Source organism: Heterodontus francisci, chromosome 11, assembly GCF_036365525.1.
Source record: "Heterodontus francisci isolate sHetFra1 chromosome 11, sHetFra1.hap1, whole genome shotgun sequence".
Lineage (NCBI taxonomy): Eukaryota > Metazoa > Chordata > Chondrichthyes > Heterodontiformes > Heterodontidae > Heterodontus > Heterodontus francisci.
Window position 1 is genome coordinate 94,119,165 of NC_090381.1, and position 22,081 is coordinate 94,141,245.

At 44.1% G+C, this 22,081-nt stretch overlaps 1 protein-coding gene across 2 annotated transcripts in view; it reads right to left on the minus strand.

Moving 5' to 3' along the window:
* LOC137375396 (F-box only protein 36-like) overlaps window positions 1-22,081 on the minus strand; it is a 99,630-nt gene that overhangs the window by 31,263 nt on the left and 46,286 nt on the right. The window contains exon 2 of one of the 2 annotated variants that reach the window (XM_068042556.1): window positions 8,282-8,506. The exons of the other annotated variant lie outside the window; for it this stretch is intronic. Within the exon in view, the coding sequence (XP_067898657.1) occupies window positions 8,282-8,329 (48 nt within the window). The 5' untranslated portion in view covers window positions 8,330-8,506. The remainder of the gene's footprint in view (window positions 1-8,281; window positions 8,507-22,081) is intronic. 2 annotated transcript variants of the gene reach the window in all.

Sequence of the window (22,081 nt, forward strand, 5' to 3'; positions counted from 1 at the left end):
GTAGACTGATGGGGCGGTAATTGGCCGGGTTGGATTTGTCCTGCTTTTTGTGTACAGGACATACCTGGGCAATTTTCCACATTGCAGGGTAGATGCCAGTGTTGTAGCTATATTGGAACAGCTTGGCTAGGGGCGCTTCAAGATCTGGAGCACAGGTCTTCAGTACTATTGCTGGAATATTGTCAGGGCCCATAGCCTTTGTATCCAGTGCCGTCAGTCTTTTCTTGATATCATGCGGGGTGAATCGAATTGAGTGAAATCTGGAATCTGTGATGCTGGGGACTTCAGGAGGAGGCCGAGATGGATCATCAACTTGGCACTTCTGGCTGAAGATTGTTGCAAATGCTTCAGCCTTATCTTTCGCACTGATGTGCTGGGCTCCCCCATCATTGAGGATGGGGATATTTGTGGAGCCACCTCCTCCAGTTAGTTGTTTAATTGTCCACCACCATTCACGGCTGGATGTGGCAGGACTGCAGAGCTTAGATGTGATCCGTTGGTTATGGGATCGCTTAGCTCTGTCTATCGCATGCTGCTTACACAGTTTGTCACGCAGATAGTCCTGTGTTGTAGCTTCACCAGGTTGACACCTCATTTTGAGGTATGCCTGGTGCTGCTCCTGGCATGCCCTCCTACACTCTTCATTGAACCAGGGTTGGTCTCCTGGCTTGATGGTAACGGTAGAGTGGGGGATATGCCGGGCCATGAGGTTGCAGATTGTGGTCGAGTACAATTCTGCTGCTGCAGATGGCCCACAGCGCCTCATGGATGCCCAGTTTTGCATTGCTAGATCTGTTCGAAATCTATCCCATTTAGCACGGTGGTAGTGCCACACAACACGATGGAGGGTATCCTCAATGTGAAGGCGGGACTTCTTCTCCACAAGGACTATGCAGTGGTCACTTCTACAAATATTGTCATGGACAGATGCATCTGTGGCAGGCAGATTGGTGAGGAGGAGGTCAAGTATGTTTTCCCCTCTTGTTGGTTCCCTCACCACCTGCCGCATACCCAGTCTAGCAGCTATGTCCTTTAGGACTCGACCAGCTCGGTCAGTAGTGGTGCTACTGAGCCACTCATGGTGATGGACATTGAAGTCCCCCACCCAGAGTACATTCTGTGCCCTCGCCACCTTCAGTGCTTCCTCCAAGTGCTGTTCAACATGGAGGAGTACTGACTCATCAGCTGAGGGAGGGCAGTAGGTGGTAATCAGCAGGAGGTTTCCCTGTCCATGCTTGATCTGATGCCATGAGACTTCATGGGGTCCAGAGTCGATGTTGAGGACTCCCAGGACAATTCCCTCCCTACTGTATACCACTGTGCCACCACCTCTGGTGTGTCTGTCCTGCCGGTGGGACAGGACATACCCGGGGATGGTGATGGCAGTGTCTGGGATATTGTCTGCCAGGTATGATTCCGTGAGTATAACTATGTCAGGCTGTTGCTTCACTAGTCTGTGGGAAAGCTCTCCCAACTTTGGCACAAGCCCCCAGATGTTAGTAAGGAGGACTTTGCAGGGTCGACAGGGCTGGGTTTGCCGTTGTCGTTTCCGGTGCCTAGGTCAATGCCAGGTGGTCCATCCGGTTTAATTCCTTTTTATTGACTTCGTAGTGGTTCGATACAACTGAGTGGCTTGCTAGGCCATTTCAGAGGGCATGTAAGAGTTAACCACATTGCTGTGGGTCTGGAGTCACATGTTGGCCAGACCAGGCAAGGACAGCGGATTTCCTTCCCTAAAAGACATTAGTGAACCAGATGGGTTTTTACAACAATCGACAATGGTTTCATGGCTATCATTAGACTAGCTTTTTAATTCCAGATTTATTAATTGAATTCAAATTCCACCTTCTGCTGTGGTGGGATTTGAACTCATGTCCACAAAGCAATACCCTGGGTCTCTGGATTACTAGTCCAGTGACAATACCACTACGCCACCGCCTCCCATATTGAGGAACAAATAGGTAGAGGTTGTGAGGATGTCATTCGTCTTCTGCAGTCTGCTCTTATGTGCTACAGCCCCATGTAGTGGCAGAGGCCTGGTGGGAACAGCACGTATTGCCTTCTCTTAGGATGTCAGCATATCTACTTTCTTGCCACTCACTCAACCAATACCAGCCATCGTGCCAGAAGGACTGTCCTGGTAGAAGCAACAGCACAGGACTACTTGCATGGCAAACAGCAGAAGCAGCATGCAACAGACAGAGCTAAGTGACCTCACGACCAGTGGATCATATCTAAGCTCTGCAGTCCTGCCACATCCAGTCGTGAATGATGGTGGATAATTAAACTAATCAAAGGAGGAGGTGGCTCCACAAATATCCCCATCCTCAATGATGGGGGAGCCCAGCGCATCAGTGCAAAAGACAAGGCTGAAGCATTTGCAACCATCTTCAGCCAGAAGTGCTGAGTGGATGATCCATCTCGGCCTCCTCCTGAGGTCCCGGGCATCACAGAAGCCAATCTTCAGCCAATTCGATTCAATCCATGTGATATCAAGAAATGGCTGACGACACTGGTTACAGCAAAGGCTATGGGCCCCGACAACATCCCAGCAATAGTACTGAAGATATGTGCTCCAGAACCAGCTGTGCCCCTAGCTAAACTGTCCCAGTACAGCTACAACACTGGCATCTACCCGACTATATGTGGAAAATTTCCCAGGTTTGTCCTATCCACAAAAAACAGACCAACTTCAATCCGACCAACTACCACCCCAACAGCCTCCTCTCCATCATCAGCTAAGGGATGGAAGATGTTGTTGAGTGCTATCAAGCGGCACTTACTCAGAAATAAGCTGCTCACTGAGACTCAGTTTGGGTTCTGCCAGGGGCCACATGAACAAAAGTGCTGAACTGAAGAGTGGAGGTGAGGTGGGGATGTTTGCTGATGATTGCACAATGTTCAGTTCCATTTTCTAACTCCTCAGATAATGAATCAGTCCATCCCATATACAGCGAGACCTGGACGACATTCAGGTTTGGGCTGATAAGTCGCAACTAACATTCATGACACAAAATTGCCAGGCAATGACCATCTCTCCTTACCATTGCTGAATCCCCCACTATCAACATCCTGGGGGTGACCATTGGCCAGAAACTGAACTGGACCTACCATATAAATACAGTGGCTACAAGAGCAGGTCAGAGGCTGGAATTTGCAGGCGCATAACTCACCTCCTGACTCCCCAAAATATGTCCACCATCTACAAGGCACAAGTCAGGAGTGTGATGGAACACTCTCCACTTGCCTGCATGATCGTAGCTCCAACAACACTCAAGAAGCTCAACACCATCCAGACAAAAGCAGTCCATTTGATCAGCACCCCATCCACCACCTTAAACATTTACTCCCTCTATTACCGATGCACAGTGGCAGCAGCGTGAACCATATACAAGATGCACTGCAGCAACTCACCAAGGCTCCTTCGGCAGCACCTTCCAAACCCCCAAACTCTAGCACCTCAAAGGACATGGACAGCAGAGACATGGGAGCACACCACCTGCAAGTTCTCCTCCAAGCCACACACAATCGTGACTTGGAACTATATTGCCTTCCTTCATTGGTCACTGGATCAAAATCCAGGAACTCAATCCCAAACAGCACTGTGGGAGTACCCACACCAGATGGGCTGCAGCAGTTCAAAAAGGAGGCTCACCAGAACCTTCAAGGGCAATTAGGGAAAGGCAACAAATGCTGGCATTGCCAGCGACACCCAAATCTCTTGAAAAAATAAAGAAAAGTGCTGCAGTCATCAGCCGGGCTTTCAGAGGTTCGAGCTCCCAGAAGTTCATGGCCAAAAGCATCTCAAGGATCCCCACATGAGCAACAGCAACCTTCCACCAACTCTGTAGAAGACACTAGGAGAGCACTTTGTAGATTCAATAAACCTTCTTTTAAATGGGCGGCACAGTGGCGCAGTGGTTAGCACCGCAGCCTCTTAGCTCTAGCGACCTGGGTTCGATTCTGGGTACTGCCTGTGCAGAGTTTGCAAGTTCTCCCCGTGACTGCGTGGGTTTTCGCCGGGTGCTCCGGTTTCCTCCCACAGCCAAAGACTTGCAGGTTGATAGGTCAATTGGCCATTATAAATTGCCCCTAGTATAGGTAGGGGAATTGAGGGAAGGTGGGGATGTGGTAGGAATATGGGATTAATGTAGGATTAGTATAAATGGGTGGTTGTTGGTCGGCACAGACTCGGTGGGCCGAAGGGTCTGTCTCAGTGCTGTATCTCTAAAACAAAAAGAAAAGTACTATAGATGATCACTTGGGTAACAAAAGTATGCATTACAATATTGTGTTTGGAATGAAAATCAACACGTTTATTACGTTCGGAACTTTGATCTATGGTTTCTTCCCATTTCAGCTTCTTAGTCTGAATTGTCAGAACTGCAGTGACATTGCAGTTGCATGAGTGCTTTCAATGGGGGGAATTTGATGGAGGCAGCAGGGGTCTTGGCTGCTGAGCCAGCCAGAGTCTCGCATTGCCTCCTTTGGGGAAGGTTCACTGTATCATGAGCCAGTCAGGCACCCGAGAGGTCACTGGCAGGCCTTTCCGTGGATGAGGTCCCCGGGGACAGGAAGTCTCGTTTGCAGAGATCTGCCGGCCAATCAGAGGCCAGTAGCTCTTTTGATTGGCAGTGCCACTGGGGAGGTGGTGGCTGCTGCCAGAACGGCAAGCAGCAGAGGCCCAGGTTCGTGGAGTGACCTATGCCACAGGTAAGTGATGGCAGGAGGGGTTTTGTGGGGTGTGGGTTGCAGGGAAGGGGTGTAGGGGGATGGCTCTCAGCGAGCCACCCCCTTCCTGGTGCCAGGTTCCTTGACCAGGTACTGAGTGCTTCTGAACAAAGGAGACCATCCCCCTCAAACCCAGGAGTCGTTTGCACGTCATGCTTTCCAGGTAGCGACAGGCCTGCCCGCCGCTAAGCTAATACCAGCGGCAGTGGGAAGAGAACCTTAACTCAGTGTTAATTGCCCCTTAAGGGCTCAATTGGCAATGGGGCAGGAAGCCCAGACTTAATCGAGGTGGAGGTGGAAAGGTGGCGGGGTTCCCATCCACTCAATTAAATGCCCTCCCCGACTCCAAACGCGCCATGCGGGGGCGACCACAAATTAACGCCCAATATTTTTAATGCGGAACCAAGGGAATGGTGAAGGGTGTGACGAGGGCTGTGAAAGCTGAGGGTCTTTTTCTGACTTTTCAGGTAAGGGCGTTGAGGTGGTCATTAAAGGTGCTACTGATTAGCCTGTCTAACTGCAATGCGATCTGCTGGCCTTTCTTATGTTTCTTCCTTGACTTCATTTAATTCTTCATTGTTTGATGTGGTTCTTCTTGTTACTGTGCTTCCTCCAATTCAAATCCTTTTTGCATTGCCTGGTTGTGCAAACTGCAATGATGTGGTCTGCTTCGTATGGGCCATGTTGTAGGGAGACCCCAGAGCAATGAATGCACCTGAATCTTTGCTTCGAACTTCTAATTGCATGCTTAGTGGATATTCCTGGTGGTCCCATGGTTCTCATTGTACCTGCGTTGCACAGACATAGTGGGGTTGAAGAGGAGGGTCATCATCCAGGTGTGGAGGGATAGTATTTGTCCCCTGGTCATCATCCTCTGAGATTCCTGAATGGGTGAAAATGTGAGGAGCTGGACAAGTGTAACGGCATGAAGGGGTCATGCCAATGAAACTGATGAAGACTTGCATTATCCGTCATCTGTGATCACATACCAGCGCTCAAGCTTCTGGCTTATCTTCTTATACCCTGATAGCTACAGGGGTGTAATCCATTATGCCCTGGAAATGAGGGAATCCAGCCACTGCTACAAATGTTCAAAACCTTTGCCACTCCGCAGATACTGAAGCAGTCCATGTCCATATGCAACAGGACTTGGAACACATTCAGGCTTGGGCTGATAAGTGGCAAGTAATAGTCGTGCCACACAAGTGCTAGGCAATGACAATCTCCAATAAGAGAGAATCTAACCATCTTCCCTTGACATTCAATGGCATTACCATTACTGAATCCCCCACTATCAACATCCTGGAGGTTACCATTGACTAGAAACTGAACTGGAGCAGCCACATAAATACTGTGGCTACAAGAGCAGGTCAGAGACTGGGAATTCTGTGGCAAGTAACGCACCTCCTGACTCCCCAAAGCCTGTCCATCATCTACAAGGCACAAGTCAGGCGTGTGATGGAATACTCTCCACTTGCCAGGATGAGTGCAGCTCCAACAATACTCAGGAAGTTCAATATCATCCAGGACAAAGCAATCTGCTTGATCGACACCCCATCCACCACATTAAACATTCACTCCCTCAACCACCGACACCCAGTGGCAGCAATATGTACCATGTACAAGATGCACTGCAGCAACTCACCATGCCTCCTTCGACAGCACCTTCCAAACCCACGACCTGTTCCACCTAGAAGGACAAGGGCAGCAGACGTCTGGGAACACCACCACCTGAAAGTGCCCCTCCAAGTCACACACCATCCTGGCTTGGAAATATAGCGCCGTTCCTTCACTGTCACTGGATCAAAATCCTGGAACTCCCTCCCTAACAGCACTGTGGGTGTACCCGCACCAGATAGACTACAGTGGTTCAAGAAGGCAGACTACCACCATCTTCTCAAGGAAAATTAGGGATAGGCAACAAATGCTGGCCTTGCCAGAGTTGCCACACCCCATGAAAGAATATTTTTTTAAAAATCCCAGAGCTCTCTCATTCTGTTTATTAACATCCATCGCAAATGTACTGTACGGGTTTGCTTTGGGAAGGAGTGTACTGGTGACCTGTTTTATGCAGCTGTGTATGGACTTGTGGAACATGTACCCATGCAACAGCCTGTGGCAAAAAAGCCAATGGTGGTGGTAATTCTGACAGCCACTGGAAAATCATGGTCCCTGGTCTTGCTGCAACAGCCTATCTGGTAAGTGCAGGCTCCTCCTGTACAGCTCCTCAGAAATATTCCTTCTCCTATAGACCCAACAGCCGGGGTAAGGCTGCGAGCAAACCCCCTCATCTTCTGTCTTCTAATAGGGCCATCTGTTGCTTGTTCTGGTTCTTCAGGCTGCTGCTACTTGTCATCCTCCAACTGTTCATTCATCCAAATAGAGTGAAGCAAAAACAGCACCAATGATAAGTAGTGCATACTTAATCAGCATAGGTAAGGTGGGGGGTGGCAGTGGATGGGGAGGGGAAGAGAATCTGAAAGAAGCAAAGTAGAACTTTAGAACTGCCTTGGAAATGTACTACTCACCCTAATAACCTAAGTGCCTGCAGGTGATTGGCCCTTGCAGTCATGACTTTCAATTTGTGAAGCCAAACCTACTAGTTCGATAAAAGCATGTCAGGATCTAAATGACATAATCAGATCCCTGTTTGAATTTATTTATGAGGTACCCACCGGTTTCTTGCGGCTGCATTTTTGGTCCAAGTCAACTTTATAGTTAAAGTGGCAGTTGGAAGTTTTCTGGCAGGAATTGAACAGTAAGTACATTTCTGGCCTTTTAACCACTCACCTGCCCTGTTCCAACAGCCGAGTGTGGTTCAAACAGGGGCCCAAATCTAAACTCACTATTCTTCCTTTAGCAAAGGACAGAATCATGTCCAGAGAGAAATGGCACATGGCCGAATTATGGAATTCTGTATTTGTTTCTGAAGTCTCCTGACATTCTAATGGAGGAACCCAATCCACCCAAATCAGGATCAGACACAAGAAAGTTGCATTTCTTTCCGTAAGACTATTCCCACAAAATCTATTAATCTTGGTGGCTTTGTTGCTCAAATCCCTGTCTGAAGTCCCTCAATCTTAATTGCCCATTTGATATTTTCCTATCAAAGTGTTGTGGAGGATAGCCTTGGTCTCCAAGGAACCATCCGTCAACTCTGCCTTCTCCTTTAAAAAATGAGGATTACTTTAAAATAAGAGAATTGTGACTGTTGCCAGAAAATTGAATAATATCCTGCATAATCTTGTATTGCTGGTCACGAATCACTTTAACAATGATGGAGTACAAGCCCTTGTGGTTTATGATTGCCATGGAGTCTGGTGTAAGGTCCTGGATGGCCATTAATTCCTTTCTGAGCTTTAGGGAATTCTGGAATACAGATATGCAGCACACTCTCATATTGTTTTTCTGTTGGATAACTGTTAATAATTGTGGTGAACAAGCGTTAGTGGTTTTCATTATGAGACTGTGCTGTACACTTAGGACTAACTCGTCTCACATATGTCACTTCTGCTAGGTTGAGTGCATAGAGGTTAAGAGCAGTGACTACCTTCACTGCCACTGGCAGTGCCATTCCTGTGATCAAGGCCGTCTGCATATCAGGTTCGAGCAGATAGCAAAATTGCTTCAGTTTCCCTGGTGAACTGGAGCTAGTCAGCAATTTCTGGTTAGTATGCCTGGGTCTGTAGATATGTCTCCTAAGTTAAGGCAGAGAACAGCAAGTTGGCTTTGGTGCCGGCTAATGTCCCTGGCAGCTTATTTCAACATTTTGTTCCTGCAAAAAATAATGAAACAGGGAGAGAACTAAATGCAATTACCATAACAATTTTTGGAGCAGCAACCAAAGACGTTACATGTAGCTATAGATTAAATTGGGTACCGACCAGACGAACTAAAAAAAGATTTTTCCCCTCCACATGGATGGGTGTCACTCATGCATGGTTCAAATATTGTTCATAAAAAAGTGCTAAATTGCAACAAATTATTGTTGCCTGAATGAGTAAACAAGAAACTACCTGAGGAAGCAAAAGCAGCAAAAACCTGCCAAAGCAGTAAAGCATACCGATGAGCATAATCTGTCAATAAACTAGGAGCAAGGACCATAGACCCAAATCAACAAAATTGCTTAAACATGCCTTTAATATGTCTTCAGCTTTCACTTTGATTTCTTTACTTTTTAAACACATTCCTACCCTATCGTCCTAAAATATCAATCAAAACTTATTTAACACCTCTTGTACTTGGTCAAACAACTTCCCACACACCCCCTGTCAAACCTCAGTCATGCTGACAGGGGAGGGGAAGATGCATTTGGCTGTGGAATCATGCTGGATGTGGCAGAAATGGCGAAGGATGATCCTTTGGATGTGGAGGCTGGTGGGGTGGAAAGTGAGGACAAGGGGAACCCTGTTGCGGTTCTGGGAGGGAGGGGAAGTGGTGAGGGTAGAGGTGCGGGAAATGGGCCGGACACGGTTGAGAGCCCTGTCAACCACAGTGGGGGGAATCCTCAGTTGAGGAAAAAGGAAGACATGTGTCTGCGTGGGTTTCCTCCGGGTGCACCGGTTTCCTCCCACATGCCAAAGACTTGCAGGTTGATAGGTTAATTGGCCATTATAAATTGCCCCTAGTATAGGTAGGTGGTAGGGAAATATATAGGGACAGGTGGGGATGTGATAGGAATATGGGATTAGTGTAGGATTAGTATAAATGGGTGGTTGATGGTCGGCACAGACTCGGTGGGCCAAAGGGCCTGTTTCAGTGCTGTATCTCTAAACTAAACTAAACTAAACTAATAATCCTCTGGAACCACTGCTTGGCCTACTCTCAAGATCAACTCGTGCGTATTTTCATAATATAACTTTCCTGGCCCATCCAGCATGTTGCTTTCTTACCTGCTTGTCCAGAGTTCCAAGAATGGTACTTCCCTACTCATCAACTTAGAGACCTAGTGTACTGCTTATTATTAACCTTCATGGAACCTGGGTGGAAGATTTTGAGGCCTCCTGTCCCACAAAATTTCCTGTCAGTAGCACCTCAAAAATGGGGTTGAATAACTTTAGTTATGGCCAGATGGGTGATGGTATGCTTGTTCCCACTGTTCCCCTTCCAACTGGAGCTTTAATCCCTTGTGTTTTATTTGTCAAATAAGCCGACAGTGACAGGTTTTCTTGTAGGTTTAAAACAGAAGATTAACTATTTATTGGACAATATTCATTCCCGAAATGGTCGCAACTGCACTCACTCACTCACACAAACACACGGAATAGACAGATAGAGAGAAAAAGGGTAAATGGTTTGAAGTGAAGTTACTGTCCGGGATTCATGGTAATCCTTCACGGTAAATCTTCTCGGCGGACAGTTTCTTCTTAAAGTTGCAGGCCTGGACGTTTGTAATTTTCTGGTGGTTAAGACTTCAGACTTGAGGCGGTGGTCACTGTCAGTTCTCTGCTACACCAAGGTTAAGTGTAGAATTCACCGCAAGGCTCCTTTCTCATTTTGGCTGGCTTTTCCACAGCCCCTGGCTGGATTTCCTTTCTATGATGTTCTTCTGATCTCTCTTTCTCTCACTCCAAAGAGCTACCTTTTAAGGTTAAAGAACTTTCACATTAGCCTCTGTTAGGAGATGCATGGCTCCCTCCCTATTGTGACCACACAATGGTTCTTCTTTCAGAAGAACCCATTCATAACCCATTGATGGTTCCAGGATGGGAGTAATTTGACACCTCTTAGCTTGGAATGTATCTTTTTGTCCTTAACAGACAGTGAGACAGTTTGAATATACAGGCCAAGCCAGCACGATTTTCGGTAGTCATATTGCAGCACATTGTCCACTTTTTAAAGGAAAGGTAAATTTTTTTTTATAACTTCAGTTTGGTCTGTATTTTCATTGCTGCGCTCTCGTGACCGTGACACTTACCATCCTATTCCTACTAATGGTGTTGCTATTTGTACCTTTCCTAGGACCTAATTGGGTGTGGCTATTTTTCCCTTCCCCTGGAGAGCCTATCTTGAGTTCGATATTTTATAGAGAATAGCGGATTTGAACACCCTTTGAATACCAATTTATTAATGAGTTGAGAAAAGAAACCTCATCTGCCATCATCCATATTGATGACTATTGACTATCCAAAACATTTTTTAGGGTATAAACATTAATTCTTCCATATCTCTTGGAATCTTACATTAAATCAGACCTGCATGAAAACAAAAAAGTTGGCAATATACCATTACATTTCATCACCTATATTCTGGAATTCTCTCCCTAAACCCTATTGACTCTCAAGCTCTCTCTCTTCCTTTAAGGCTTTCTTTAAACTACCTCTTTGACCAAGCTTTTGATCACCTCCCTCCACCCCCCCCAAAATATCGTTCTTTGGCTCAGTGTCCTTTTTTTAAATTTCTCGTCTGTGAAATGCCTTTGGTTGTTCTCTTTACGTTAAAGACACTATTTAAATGCAGTTGTTGAACTATGCAGGCATTCAGTTCTTCAAATAAAAGCCTCTTCAATATATTTGCAGTATGTAGTGAATGTTGTCATAAAGAAAATAAGACGACATTTGTCCTAGATTAATCAACACACGATTGCGATCGTAAAGCTTATGAGAAAAAACAAGTAGCATTTATGTATGCTCAAAGGGCTTGCAACTAAGCATCTTCATTCTCAAGTGTCAGTCTCAGTCAGGTATATACAAACCTACCTTTAAAAAAGCAAAAACTGACCAGGACCTTTAACAAAAGTGACACTGCCTCCAAAAGGCTCACAACTCAAAAACAGTCCTGAATATTAGGCCTTAAGACATCAAGGCAAGTCAGAATAAACTGCAAAGGAACACAGGATTGTTACAATCAGCAACTACACCCAATGTTCAATCATTTTTATTCTTGGAAGGGGTAAAGTACATAAAAGCTTAGTTTACAGCAGTAGTTGTTTTATGAATTACTGAAAGGGGTACAATTGCTGAGGTATGAAATTTATTTTCCTGAGTCCAAGGGCTTGTCTCCCTCCCTCAAGAAATAACAGATTTTTGCCATTATAATTCATAGATTTTGGAGCTATAAATAGTTTTTTCTGCTTATGTTACAGTTCTTAATATAAACATGAAATGAGTTCACGGGCTTTTCATCCAAACTTTACCCCACATACATTGTTAATTTGTGAGCTGAAACTTTTTACAATATGCACTTGCGACAATCCCAACCAACAGTGCATCCTATATTAACAAGGCAAAATTGGCGCACTATTGTACCTTACTTATCCCTGACCCTGTGGCAGGCCAAGCATTTTCTGCCCATTAAAGTAAACAACATATACCTCCATTAAAATAGTGGATAAAAGAATGTCACAGGAAAATGTTAAGTATTCATCCGTTATTATTACCAATAGAAATTTCTAGCCCAGACTGCTTTCTTGACTCCGTCAAAAAGGTTTAATATTCGTGTAGTGAAAATAAAAATCTGACACATGATAATCATTGTAAAAAGACTGAGTGCACAAAAACATGGCTTGCAGGAAGAAGTAGGGAGTTGAATTTTGTAGTTACAGGTAGATCTGACTGACGCTACAGTGGGATATGCAATCCATTAAACTTTTATTGATGCAAAAGCAAAATATTGCAGATGCTGGAAATCTGAAATAAACACAGAAAATACTGGAAATACTCAGCAGGTCAGGCAGCATCTGTGGAGACAGAAATAGAGTGAACCTTTCAGATCAATGATCTTTTGTCAGAACCTTGTGAGAATAGTTCTGATGAAAAGTCACTGACCTGAAACGTAAACTCTGTTTCCCTCTCCACAGATACTGCCTGAGCTGCTGAGTTATTCCATACTTTGATTATTTATGTCACCCCTCACATTCACTAAGGATCTGTGCCTGGATGGTGCCAGCTCTCTCCCTGGTTATTGTATGCTAATAAACTCCTCAGATACTGAAGCAGTCAGTGTCCATATGCAGCAGGACCTGGACACATTCAGGCTTGGGCTGATAAGTGGCAAGTAACATTTGCACCACACAAGTGCCAGGCAATGTTGTTCTCCAACAAGAGAGAATCTAACCATCTCCCCTTGACATTCAACTGTATTACCAAAACTGAATCCCCCACTATCAACATCCTGGGGGGGGTCACCATTGTCCAGAAACTGAACTGGCCCAGCCACAAAATACTGTGGTTACAAGAGCAGATCAAAGGCTGGGAATTCAGCAGCGAGTAACCCACCTCCTGACTCCCCAAAGCCAGTCCACCATCTACAAGGCACAAGTCAGGAGTGTGATGGAATACTCCCCACTTGCCTGGATAAATGTAGCTCCAACAACACACAGGAAGCTCAACATCATCCAGGACAAAGCAGCTCACTTGATCAGCACCTCATCCACCACCTTCAACATTCACTCCCTCCACCACGGACTCGCAGTGGCAGCAATGTGTACCGTATACAAGATGTACTGCAGCAACTCACCACCCCACCTTTGACAGCACCTTCCAAACCCACCTAGACGGACAAGGGCAGCAGATGCATGGGAACATCAGCATCTACAAGTTCCCCTCCAAGCCAAATACCATACTGACTTGGAACTATATTGTCATTTTTTCACCATCACTGGATAAAATCCTGAAACTCCCTCCCTAACAGCTCTGTGGGTGTACCTGCACCAGATGGACTGCTGTAGTTCAAGAAGGCAGTTCATCAACACCTTCACAAGGGCAACAAATGTTGGTCTTGCCAACGATGCCCATATCCCATGAAATGAATTTTTAAAATGGTCCTCTACTATAACCGCATAAACAAATTGAAAATACTTGCAGAATGTAAGTGGGCATCACAGTTGACCCAATACATTCACATCTGCGAACATTTTCGACAAAAAAAAGAGGCTGGCACCAGTCTTCACTTAAAACAGCTGGCAAACCGCAGAACAGTTTGGGGAAAGTCAGCAGCTTATTTATTCTACACTAAATAAACACACTGTAAATGCAAATGGTAGCAATGATCAGCTGACTGAAAAACTTTTTTGTGCCTCAAGCTTACGAAATGAACAGGGCCAGAAGAAAAATTAATAATTAAATAATTTGGATGCTGATAGGCCTGTCCTTTTGACCAATCTAATTCTGACAAACACCAGTTCCACTTCCTCTGTTCAATCAGATTGGTTCTGACAGGATCAAGATCCACCTTCCAAATGGTTGATATTGACAAACCAGCAACTTATTAGTTAACCAAATATCATGCTTTGAGACTTTTACTTAGTTGGCCTGGAAAGGATTTTTGATTTATGTTACAATGTGTTTATGATATACGGTCTGATTCAGGCTTCTAAGGATAATTCCCAGAGTTTAGCATCAACACACAAAGTACTGGGTGCCTTTAAAACCAAGCAGAGTTCCACACTGGCATTCACTGAATGGGCACTGTAAGCCCAAGAGAGGTGGCAGATAGGAAGGTGGTCACTTTGGAAGGTTAGGTACAGGCATCCCTAAAGCACCTGTTTCAAACAGGCAGTGTGGTTCAGGAGTGCTGCACAGCCAGTTGAACCACATAATAGTAGAACTCCTCATTTACATTTTGAAAAAGGAGGTGCTCTGGGAGCCAGTTGTGTGTGGCAAGAGGGTGGGCTTGGGGTGTGGCAGTGCTATAATGGTGTTGAGAGGTGCAGGAGCATGGGATTATTGAGAGGGATGGTTTATGGATGCTCCTGAAAAAAAATACAGTGATAGGTTTTTTCAGGGGTAGGTCATTCGTGTGTGAGAGATGCACAAATATGCCTTAAGCTTAAGCACCTCATAATGAAGTAGTTGTCACACAATTCAATAGCTTGCCTGCAATAAACTAGAAAGTCTCAGTATTTAAACAGTAAACATTTTAACAATGGGGAAGCCCTTTGCTTTTTTAAACTTTCTGAGAGAGCAAGAACGAAGAATCTCCTCCATTTCTTTCCCTAAATTACCCCCAATCTGATCCAAGCACCCATTCTTCAACCTCTTGCTGCCCTGTGTCCTTTAATTTCCCCAGAGTTTCTTTGTCTTTCTCAACTCCCTGCTGCCATATATCACTGATTCCCTTCCTTCAGCCCGTCTCCACTCCTGCTTCTGCCTTAAGTGTTCATGCCTTCCTGTCCTACTGGCAGGTCTTGCCAATTCTGGTTCCATGCCATACCATGCCGTGGCATAGCAAACAGAGCATCTGTGCCTTTCTCTCCACTGCTATCCTCGCCCTGAGAAAACACATCAGTGCACTTTTGTCAGCAGCATTCATAACACCCATTCTTCCCAATATTCCCGTATTCAACGACCTTCGGATCTTCCCACACCTGTACCATCAAAGTGCTGCCACACAATATCAGCCTCACACCCAGCACCCTCTCTCCCTACACTGCCACACTTTGGGACCCATTTTCTACTTCTACCAGGCCTTGATTCTCAGTGCTTCTAAGTATCACAGCCTCCATCCTGGTTCTCAGAGATCCCGCAGTCACCTCCATACTCCCACATTTTATAACCACTGCTACCAGACCCCAGGCTTCCCTCCTCCAATATTAAGATCCATACAGAACTCCCTAACTTCCCAATACTACTATATGTAGTTTCTACAACCTGTTTCCTACCTACCTGTAACTTGGAACAGCTTCCCTCCCATCTTCCTCTGTATCCTGCGCTTCAAACATAAGGGATAGCATTAACTATATTGTTAAACAAATTCTTAGTCAAGAATATATTTACAATTTCAATAAAATTATGCACATAATGACTTATTTAATCAGTGGGCTGATGATATATGTTATGTAATATGAAATGAAATATTTTCCTAAATCACTGTGAACAATGTTACAGATCATATGTAGAAAAGATATGTAAAATTTCTGTCACAGTTAGATTTCATTGTCTGAAGTTATGAACAAGGTATTACAACTGAACAGCTAGGGGACACACAAATCAAAACCAACGACCCGGTCCGAAAAACTACCAAATAACGATGCAAAGCTTAGCTGCATTCAATCACAGAGGAATTTGCCACAGGGGTGAGCTGCGCTGAAATCTGCACATCAAATGGAATTGACTGTTCTCATGACCAAGGCGGGAGAAATGCACTGTTAATTCAGTTTCACTTCTCCACAGGTCACAGCATATCAATAAACTTTCCCACCACCCGAAAACCCGCAAATTACATATTCTTGTCCCCCAGAATAAAGCACACCAAACCAGGTTTCTTTAAACAACACAACATTAACTATTTATTAGAAAAGAAATAAGTCTTAACTACTAACGAGATAAATCGACGTGATGAAAAGCTCCTTCGTTCCTTAGCCCTCATGCACAACATACATTCAAAAAAAAGATAACCGGGAAAAGGATTTTTGGTTTACAGCTGTTTCTTAGGAATAAAAAGGAAAAAAATAAAATGATTGAGTTTATCACGTTCTGGTAGGATGTTTTTGGTATGGTGAGGTGTCCCAGAGTTGAACAGTCTGATGCCACTCAAAGTCACTCCAGGCGAGGTTGATGAACAGACTGTGATGGGTAGGCGTTCATGCCAATTTAAATGCAGCAGGCGTCACATAGGTCTTCCATCAGGGGCGTAGCAACAGGTCTGCCTAGGTCAGCAGCAGTCTAGCAGTAGAAGAATTCTTCAGACTTCTTTTCTTAGCACACAGGAGGCAGCAGGAATCTCACTGGATGCAAGAATTCTTCAGATACCGGAGGCAACAGGAATCTGCCACCTTTCAAATACAAGGTTTCTTCTCAAGAGATCTAGGATTCCTTTACAGAGAGAGGTAACACTTTTCTGGGTCTTCCTCTGTTGACAAGGCAGGTCAGAGCAAAGATTTCATATGCCTGCTCTTTGTCCAATTCACTGGCTTTTTAAAAGGTTCAAAAGTGAAAAAAACCTTCCTGAACTTGGTCACATGTCCAGATATAGAGTCTCCCTTGTCATTCAAAAAAGTTGCTCTGAGAAAGGTCAAACCCCTGTGGTTTCCTTGAAATTGCTTACTTTCCTGTCCTTGTACAGGTTCACCTTCCTTTCAAAGCACCCATAAAGTTCAGCTTTTGTTATGAACTTCCTTTCAAAACATCGCAAAAATTTCAACTATTTGCAGGTGTCTTAAATGCCCACTGAACATCCTTTTTTTCAGTTTTTTTTTAAAACACACACTATTCTAAGTTTTTAATACAAAAACAAAACCTTGTGACACTGTCACAAACATATCTGATATAAAGGGATATTGAAGGAATAGGATAATAAGCTCTAAGCCACCCTTAGCAAGCTCCCAGTGCTACTGTAAGATACAATGGATGTATAAAAACCATAAATGGAACAGACAGCTAAATCTATAAAGAATAAAATTGCAGTGAATATTTTTTGAAAATCCTTTCAGTCACTCTCTTGTTTTTTTCAGTATGCTATGGACTTAATAGAAAATGTGCTATGTAACATAATGAAGACAAACTGGTTGTTAAACTGGATAAGACCCGAAAATGGGCACAGACCTGCATCCATTCATTGCGCATGCGAACAGGATGTTATATTTGTGCTGCTTGCTGATTTCGTGCTGCGTGTTTGAATTGTGTGTGCAGCCAGCGCTACCTAAACTGGCTTCCTGCACCAGCAGGGGACCTGATATCGCAACTGGCTAGTCCTACTCAAAGGTAGCCTGTGTCTCTTAAAGGGGAGGCTGCTATAGATGCTGGAAGTGGTGTCAGCAAGTGAATTGGTTTTGAAGAATTTTTACTTTCTCCTCTCCCCGAATGACAGTCCAAATTGTGTCCCTTTTCCATTTCAAATACCCAAGAACTGGAGACTTTCCAGTTAGATGAGGAAGAGGAAGACGGGGATGAAGAAGAGACACCATCACTTGATCTTGCACTCATATTCAATTGCACTCACTAGTTCAAAGACTGACACTACGCATACTTTAAAGGCTAGGATAAAGCAGGGATCTGCACGTGATGAGACATCAGCAAAGGTGAGCCAGGATGGGGTGAAAGGATAACGCAGGTGACAGCTCGCTGGAAGGCCAGGTTACTAGTCCAGTAACAATACCACTATGCCACCATCCCCACACTACATTCCTTTTTATTCACCCAACTTGAATAACCCCCTGTACCACGGTGCTACAATCAGTTTGGTCATCCTCCCTGCAGCCCCTGCTCTCATCCACACAGGTTGCAAGAATCTCAAACATGTTGGACAATTGCAAGGGCTGAGGCTCCTCCATTGCTACCTACTGGATCCCCATACCTGCCTCACTCATAGTCACCCCTCCTACCCCTGACCACAGACCAAATCTGAAGTACCTAATCTTAGGGGTGTGACTGCCTCCTGGAACACAGCATCCAGGTAACTTTCTCCCATCCTGATGCACAGCAGTGTCCAAAGCTCGGACTCCAACTTATCAACTTTGAGCCGAAGTTCCTTGAGCCGCAAACATTTACTGCAGACATAGTTGCAGTGGATCACACTGGTATCTACCAGCTCCCACATGCTGCAGCTGCAACACATCAATTGTCCTGCCATCTTTATAGTATTTTGTTCTGCTGCAGAGAAATCAGATGAAGACTTTGATGGCCATGCCACAGAAGAAATCTAATGGGTGTACACCAATGACCCCACTAAATTTGTTTTTTTGTACAGAGCCTGTTCATTTCAATGCACAGTACCTTTAATTTTTTCTTTGCGTGTCCAAGACATATGCTACCTCCAAGACGACAGCTTGTGAGCAGTCTGCATGGTACCTTCTGGGTTGTTGTTGGTGCATACAATCAACTGTTTGGCAAAAGGCCTTTCCACAATGTCAAGGAGCATGGGGGAGTCCAGCTCCAACTTGGCACAGGGCTTTATGCAGAGTTTGGAGGCCATCCTTTCCAACATGGAACAGGTATTCATCCACATCAACACACCTGTGGAAGCTAGGATGATGCTTTGATGTCACAGCTTCCATTGCAGGACAAACAGCTTCCAAAGTTGGAATCTCAGACTGCCATCACGGCTGTGCATATCACTGTTACTTAAGAACATATGAAATAGGAGCAGGAGTACATTTGGCCCTTTGAGCCTGTTCCGTTATTAAATAGGATCATGGCTGATCTGATTTTGGCCTTAACTCCAGTTTCCTGCCTGTCCTCCATAACTTTTTACTCCTTTGTAGATCAAAAATATAACTTAGCCTTGAATATATTCAATGACCCAGCCTCCACTGCTATCTGGGGTAGAGAATTCCAAAGATTAATGACTGAGAGAGAAGAAATACCTCCTCATCTCAATCTTAAATAAGAGACCTCTTATTTTGAAACTGTGCCCCCTAGTTCTAGTTTCCGCCACGAGGGGAAACATCTCTCAACATCTATCTGATCACGCCGACTCAGAATCTTATATGTTTCAATAAGATCACTTCTCATTCTTCTAAATTCAACGAGTATAGGCCCAACCTGCTCAACCAGTCCTTATAAGCCAACACCTTCACCCCAGGAATCAACCTAGTGAACCTTCTCTGAACTGCCTCCAATGCAAGTATATCTCTCCTTAAATAAGGAGACCAAAACTGTACACAGTACTCCAGGTGTGGTCTCACCAAAACCGTGTACAGTTGTAGCAGGACTTCCCTACTTTTATACTCCACCCCCTCTTGCAATAAAGGGCAACATTTAATTTGCCTCCCTAATTACTTGCTGTACCTGCATGATAACTTTTTCTGATTCATGTAAGAGGACACCCAGATCCCTCTGTACTGCAGCATTCTGCAGTCTCTCTCCATTTAAATAATATTATGCTTTTCTATTATTTCCACCAAAGTGGACAACCTCACATTTTTCAACATTATACTCCATCTGCCGAATTTTTGCCCACTCACTTAACCTATCTATATCCCTATGCAAACTCTTCGTGTCCTCTTCACAGCTTGCTTTTCTTCTTTGTGTTGTCAGCACATTTGGCCTCAATACACTTGGTACCTTCATCCAAGTCCTTAATATAGATTGTTAATAGTTGAGGCCCCAGCACTGATCCTTGTGGCACCCCACTAGTTACAGTTTGCCAACCTGAAAATGACCCATTTATCCCGACTCTCTGTTTCCTGTTAGTTAACCAATCCTCTATCTGTGCACCATGAACCCAACACCATGAGCTCTTGTGCAGTAACTTTTTATGTGGCACCTTATCGAATGCCTTTTGGAAACCGAAATACACTACGTCTACTGGTTCCCCTTTATCCACTCTGTTTGTTACATCCTCAAAGAACTCTAATAAATTTGTCAAATGCGATTTTCCTTTCACAAAACCATGTTAACTGTGCTTGATTGTATTACTTTATAAGTGTCTGGCTACGACTTCCTTCAAAATGGGATTCTAGTATTTTCCCAATGACAGATCATAGGCTAACTGGCCTATAGTTTCCTGCTTTCTGTCTCTCTCCTTTTTTGAGTAGAGGTGATACATTTGCAGTTTTCCAATTCACTAGGACTTTTCAGAATCTAGGGAATTTTGGAAGATTACAACCAATGCATCCACAATTTCTGTAGCCATTTCTTTTAAGACCCTTGGATGCTAGCCTTTAGTCCCATTAGTTTTCCTAGTGATTTTTCTCTAGTGATAGTGTTCCTCCCTACGTTTTGCTCCTTGCTTTTTTATTATTCTTGGGTTATTTTTTGTGTCTTCTTCCGTGAGGACAGATAGAAAATATTTCTTCAAAGTCTCTTCCATTTCCTTGCTTCCCATTAATTCCCCAGCTTCATCCTCTAAGGGACCAACATTTACTTCAGCTACATTCTTCTTTTTTATATACTTGTAGAAGCTCTTACTGCCTGTTTTTATATTTCTTGCTATTTTATTCTCATATTCTAATTTCTCCCTCTTATTTTTTGTGTCATCCTTTGCTGGTTTCTAAAATTTTCCCAATCTTCTGGCCTACCAATAATCTTCGCAGCATTGTACACCTTTTCTTTCAATTTGATACCATCCTTAGCTTCCTTTGTTAAGCCAGCATCTTTCTCGTAGACTCTTTCTTTCGCAATCGTCTATATCTTTGTTGAGAGTTATGAAATATATCCTCAATATCTGCCACTGCTTATCTACCATGTAACTTTTTAACCTGTTTTCCTAGACTTCATACCTTTGTAATTGTCTTTATTCAACTTTAAGACACTAGTTTCAGACCAGGTTTCTCACCCACAAATTGAATGTGAAATTCTATCATGTTATAATCACTTTTGCCGAGAAGTTCCTTTACTACGAGATCATTAATTAATCCTGTCTCATTACACATTACCAGGTCTAAAATTCCTTGGTCCCTGATTAGTTCCAGAACGTATTGTTCTAAGAAACTGTCCCAAATATACTCTATGAAGTCATCCTCAAGGCCACCTTTGCCAATTTGATTTGTCCAATTGATATGAAGATTAAAATCGCACAGCACTATTGTAGTACCTTTGTTACAAGCTCCCAATATTTCTTGATTTATGCGCTGTCCTACAGTGTGGCTACTATTAGGTGGCCTATAAACTACTCCCACCAGTGACTTCTTTCCATTGCTATTTCTTATCTCCACCCAAACTAACTCTACATCTTGATCTTCTGAGCCAAGATAATTTCTCACCACAGTACTGATCTCATCCTTTATTAACAGAGCTACTCCACCTCCTTTTCTTTTTTCTCCTATCCTTCCAAAAAGTCACGAACCCTTGAATATGCAGTTCCCAGCCTTGATCACTCTGCAACCATGTCTCTGTAATGGCTATCATATAATACTCCTTTATTTCATCCATCTTGTTACAAATGCTGCATGCATTCAGATAAAGAGCCTTTAATTCTGTCTTTTTACCACTTCTCCCTATTTTGATCCTATTTGCTGGTGAACTCTTATGTTTGCACGTTCTGTCCCTCCCTGTCACACTATGGTTATTATTACCCATATCGCGACCCTGCACTATTGCCTTGTCCTTTCTCGTTACCTTTCTAATTTTCCCCTCACATGAACCCTCCCCTCCATTATGTAGTTTGAAGCCCTCTCTACAACCCTAATTATATGATTTGCCAGGACATTGGTCCCAGTGCGATACAAGTGAAGCCCATCCCAACTGTACAGCTCCCTCTTTCCCAGTACTGGTGCCAATGGCCCATGAAACAAAACCCATTTCTCCCACATTAATCTATGAGCCACACATTCAGCTCTTATTTCCCCTATGCCAATTTGCTTGTGGCTCAGGTAGCAATCCAGAGATTAATAACTTTGTGGTTCTGCTTTTTAATTTAGCCCCTAGTCACTCACACTCCCTGAGCAGAACTTCTTTCTTGGGCCTACCTATGTTGTTGGTACCTACGTGGACCACACCAACTGGATCCTTCACTTCCCATTCTGAGGGGG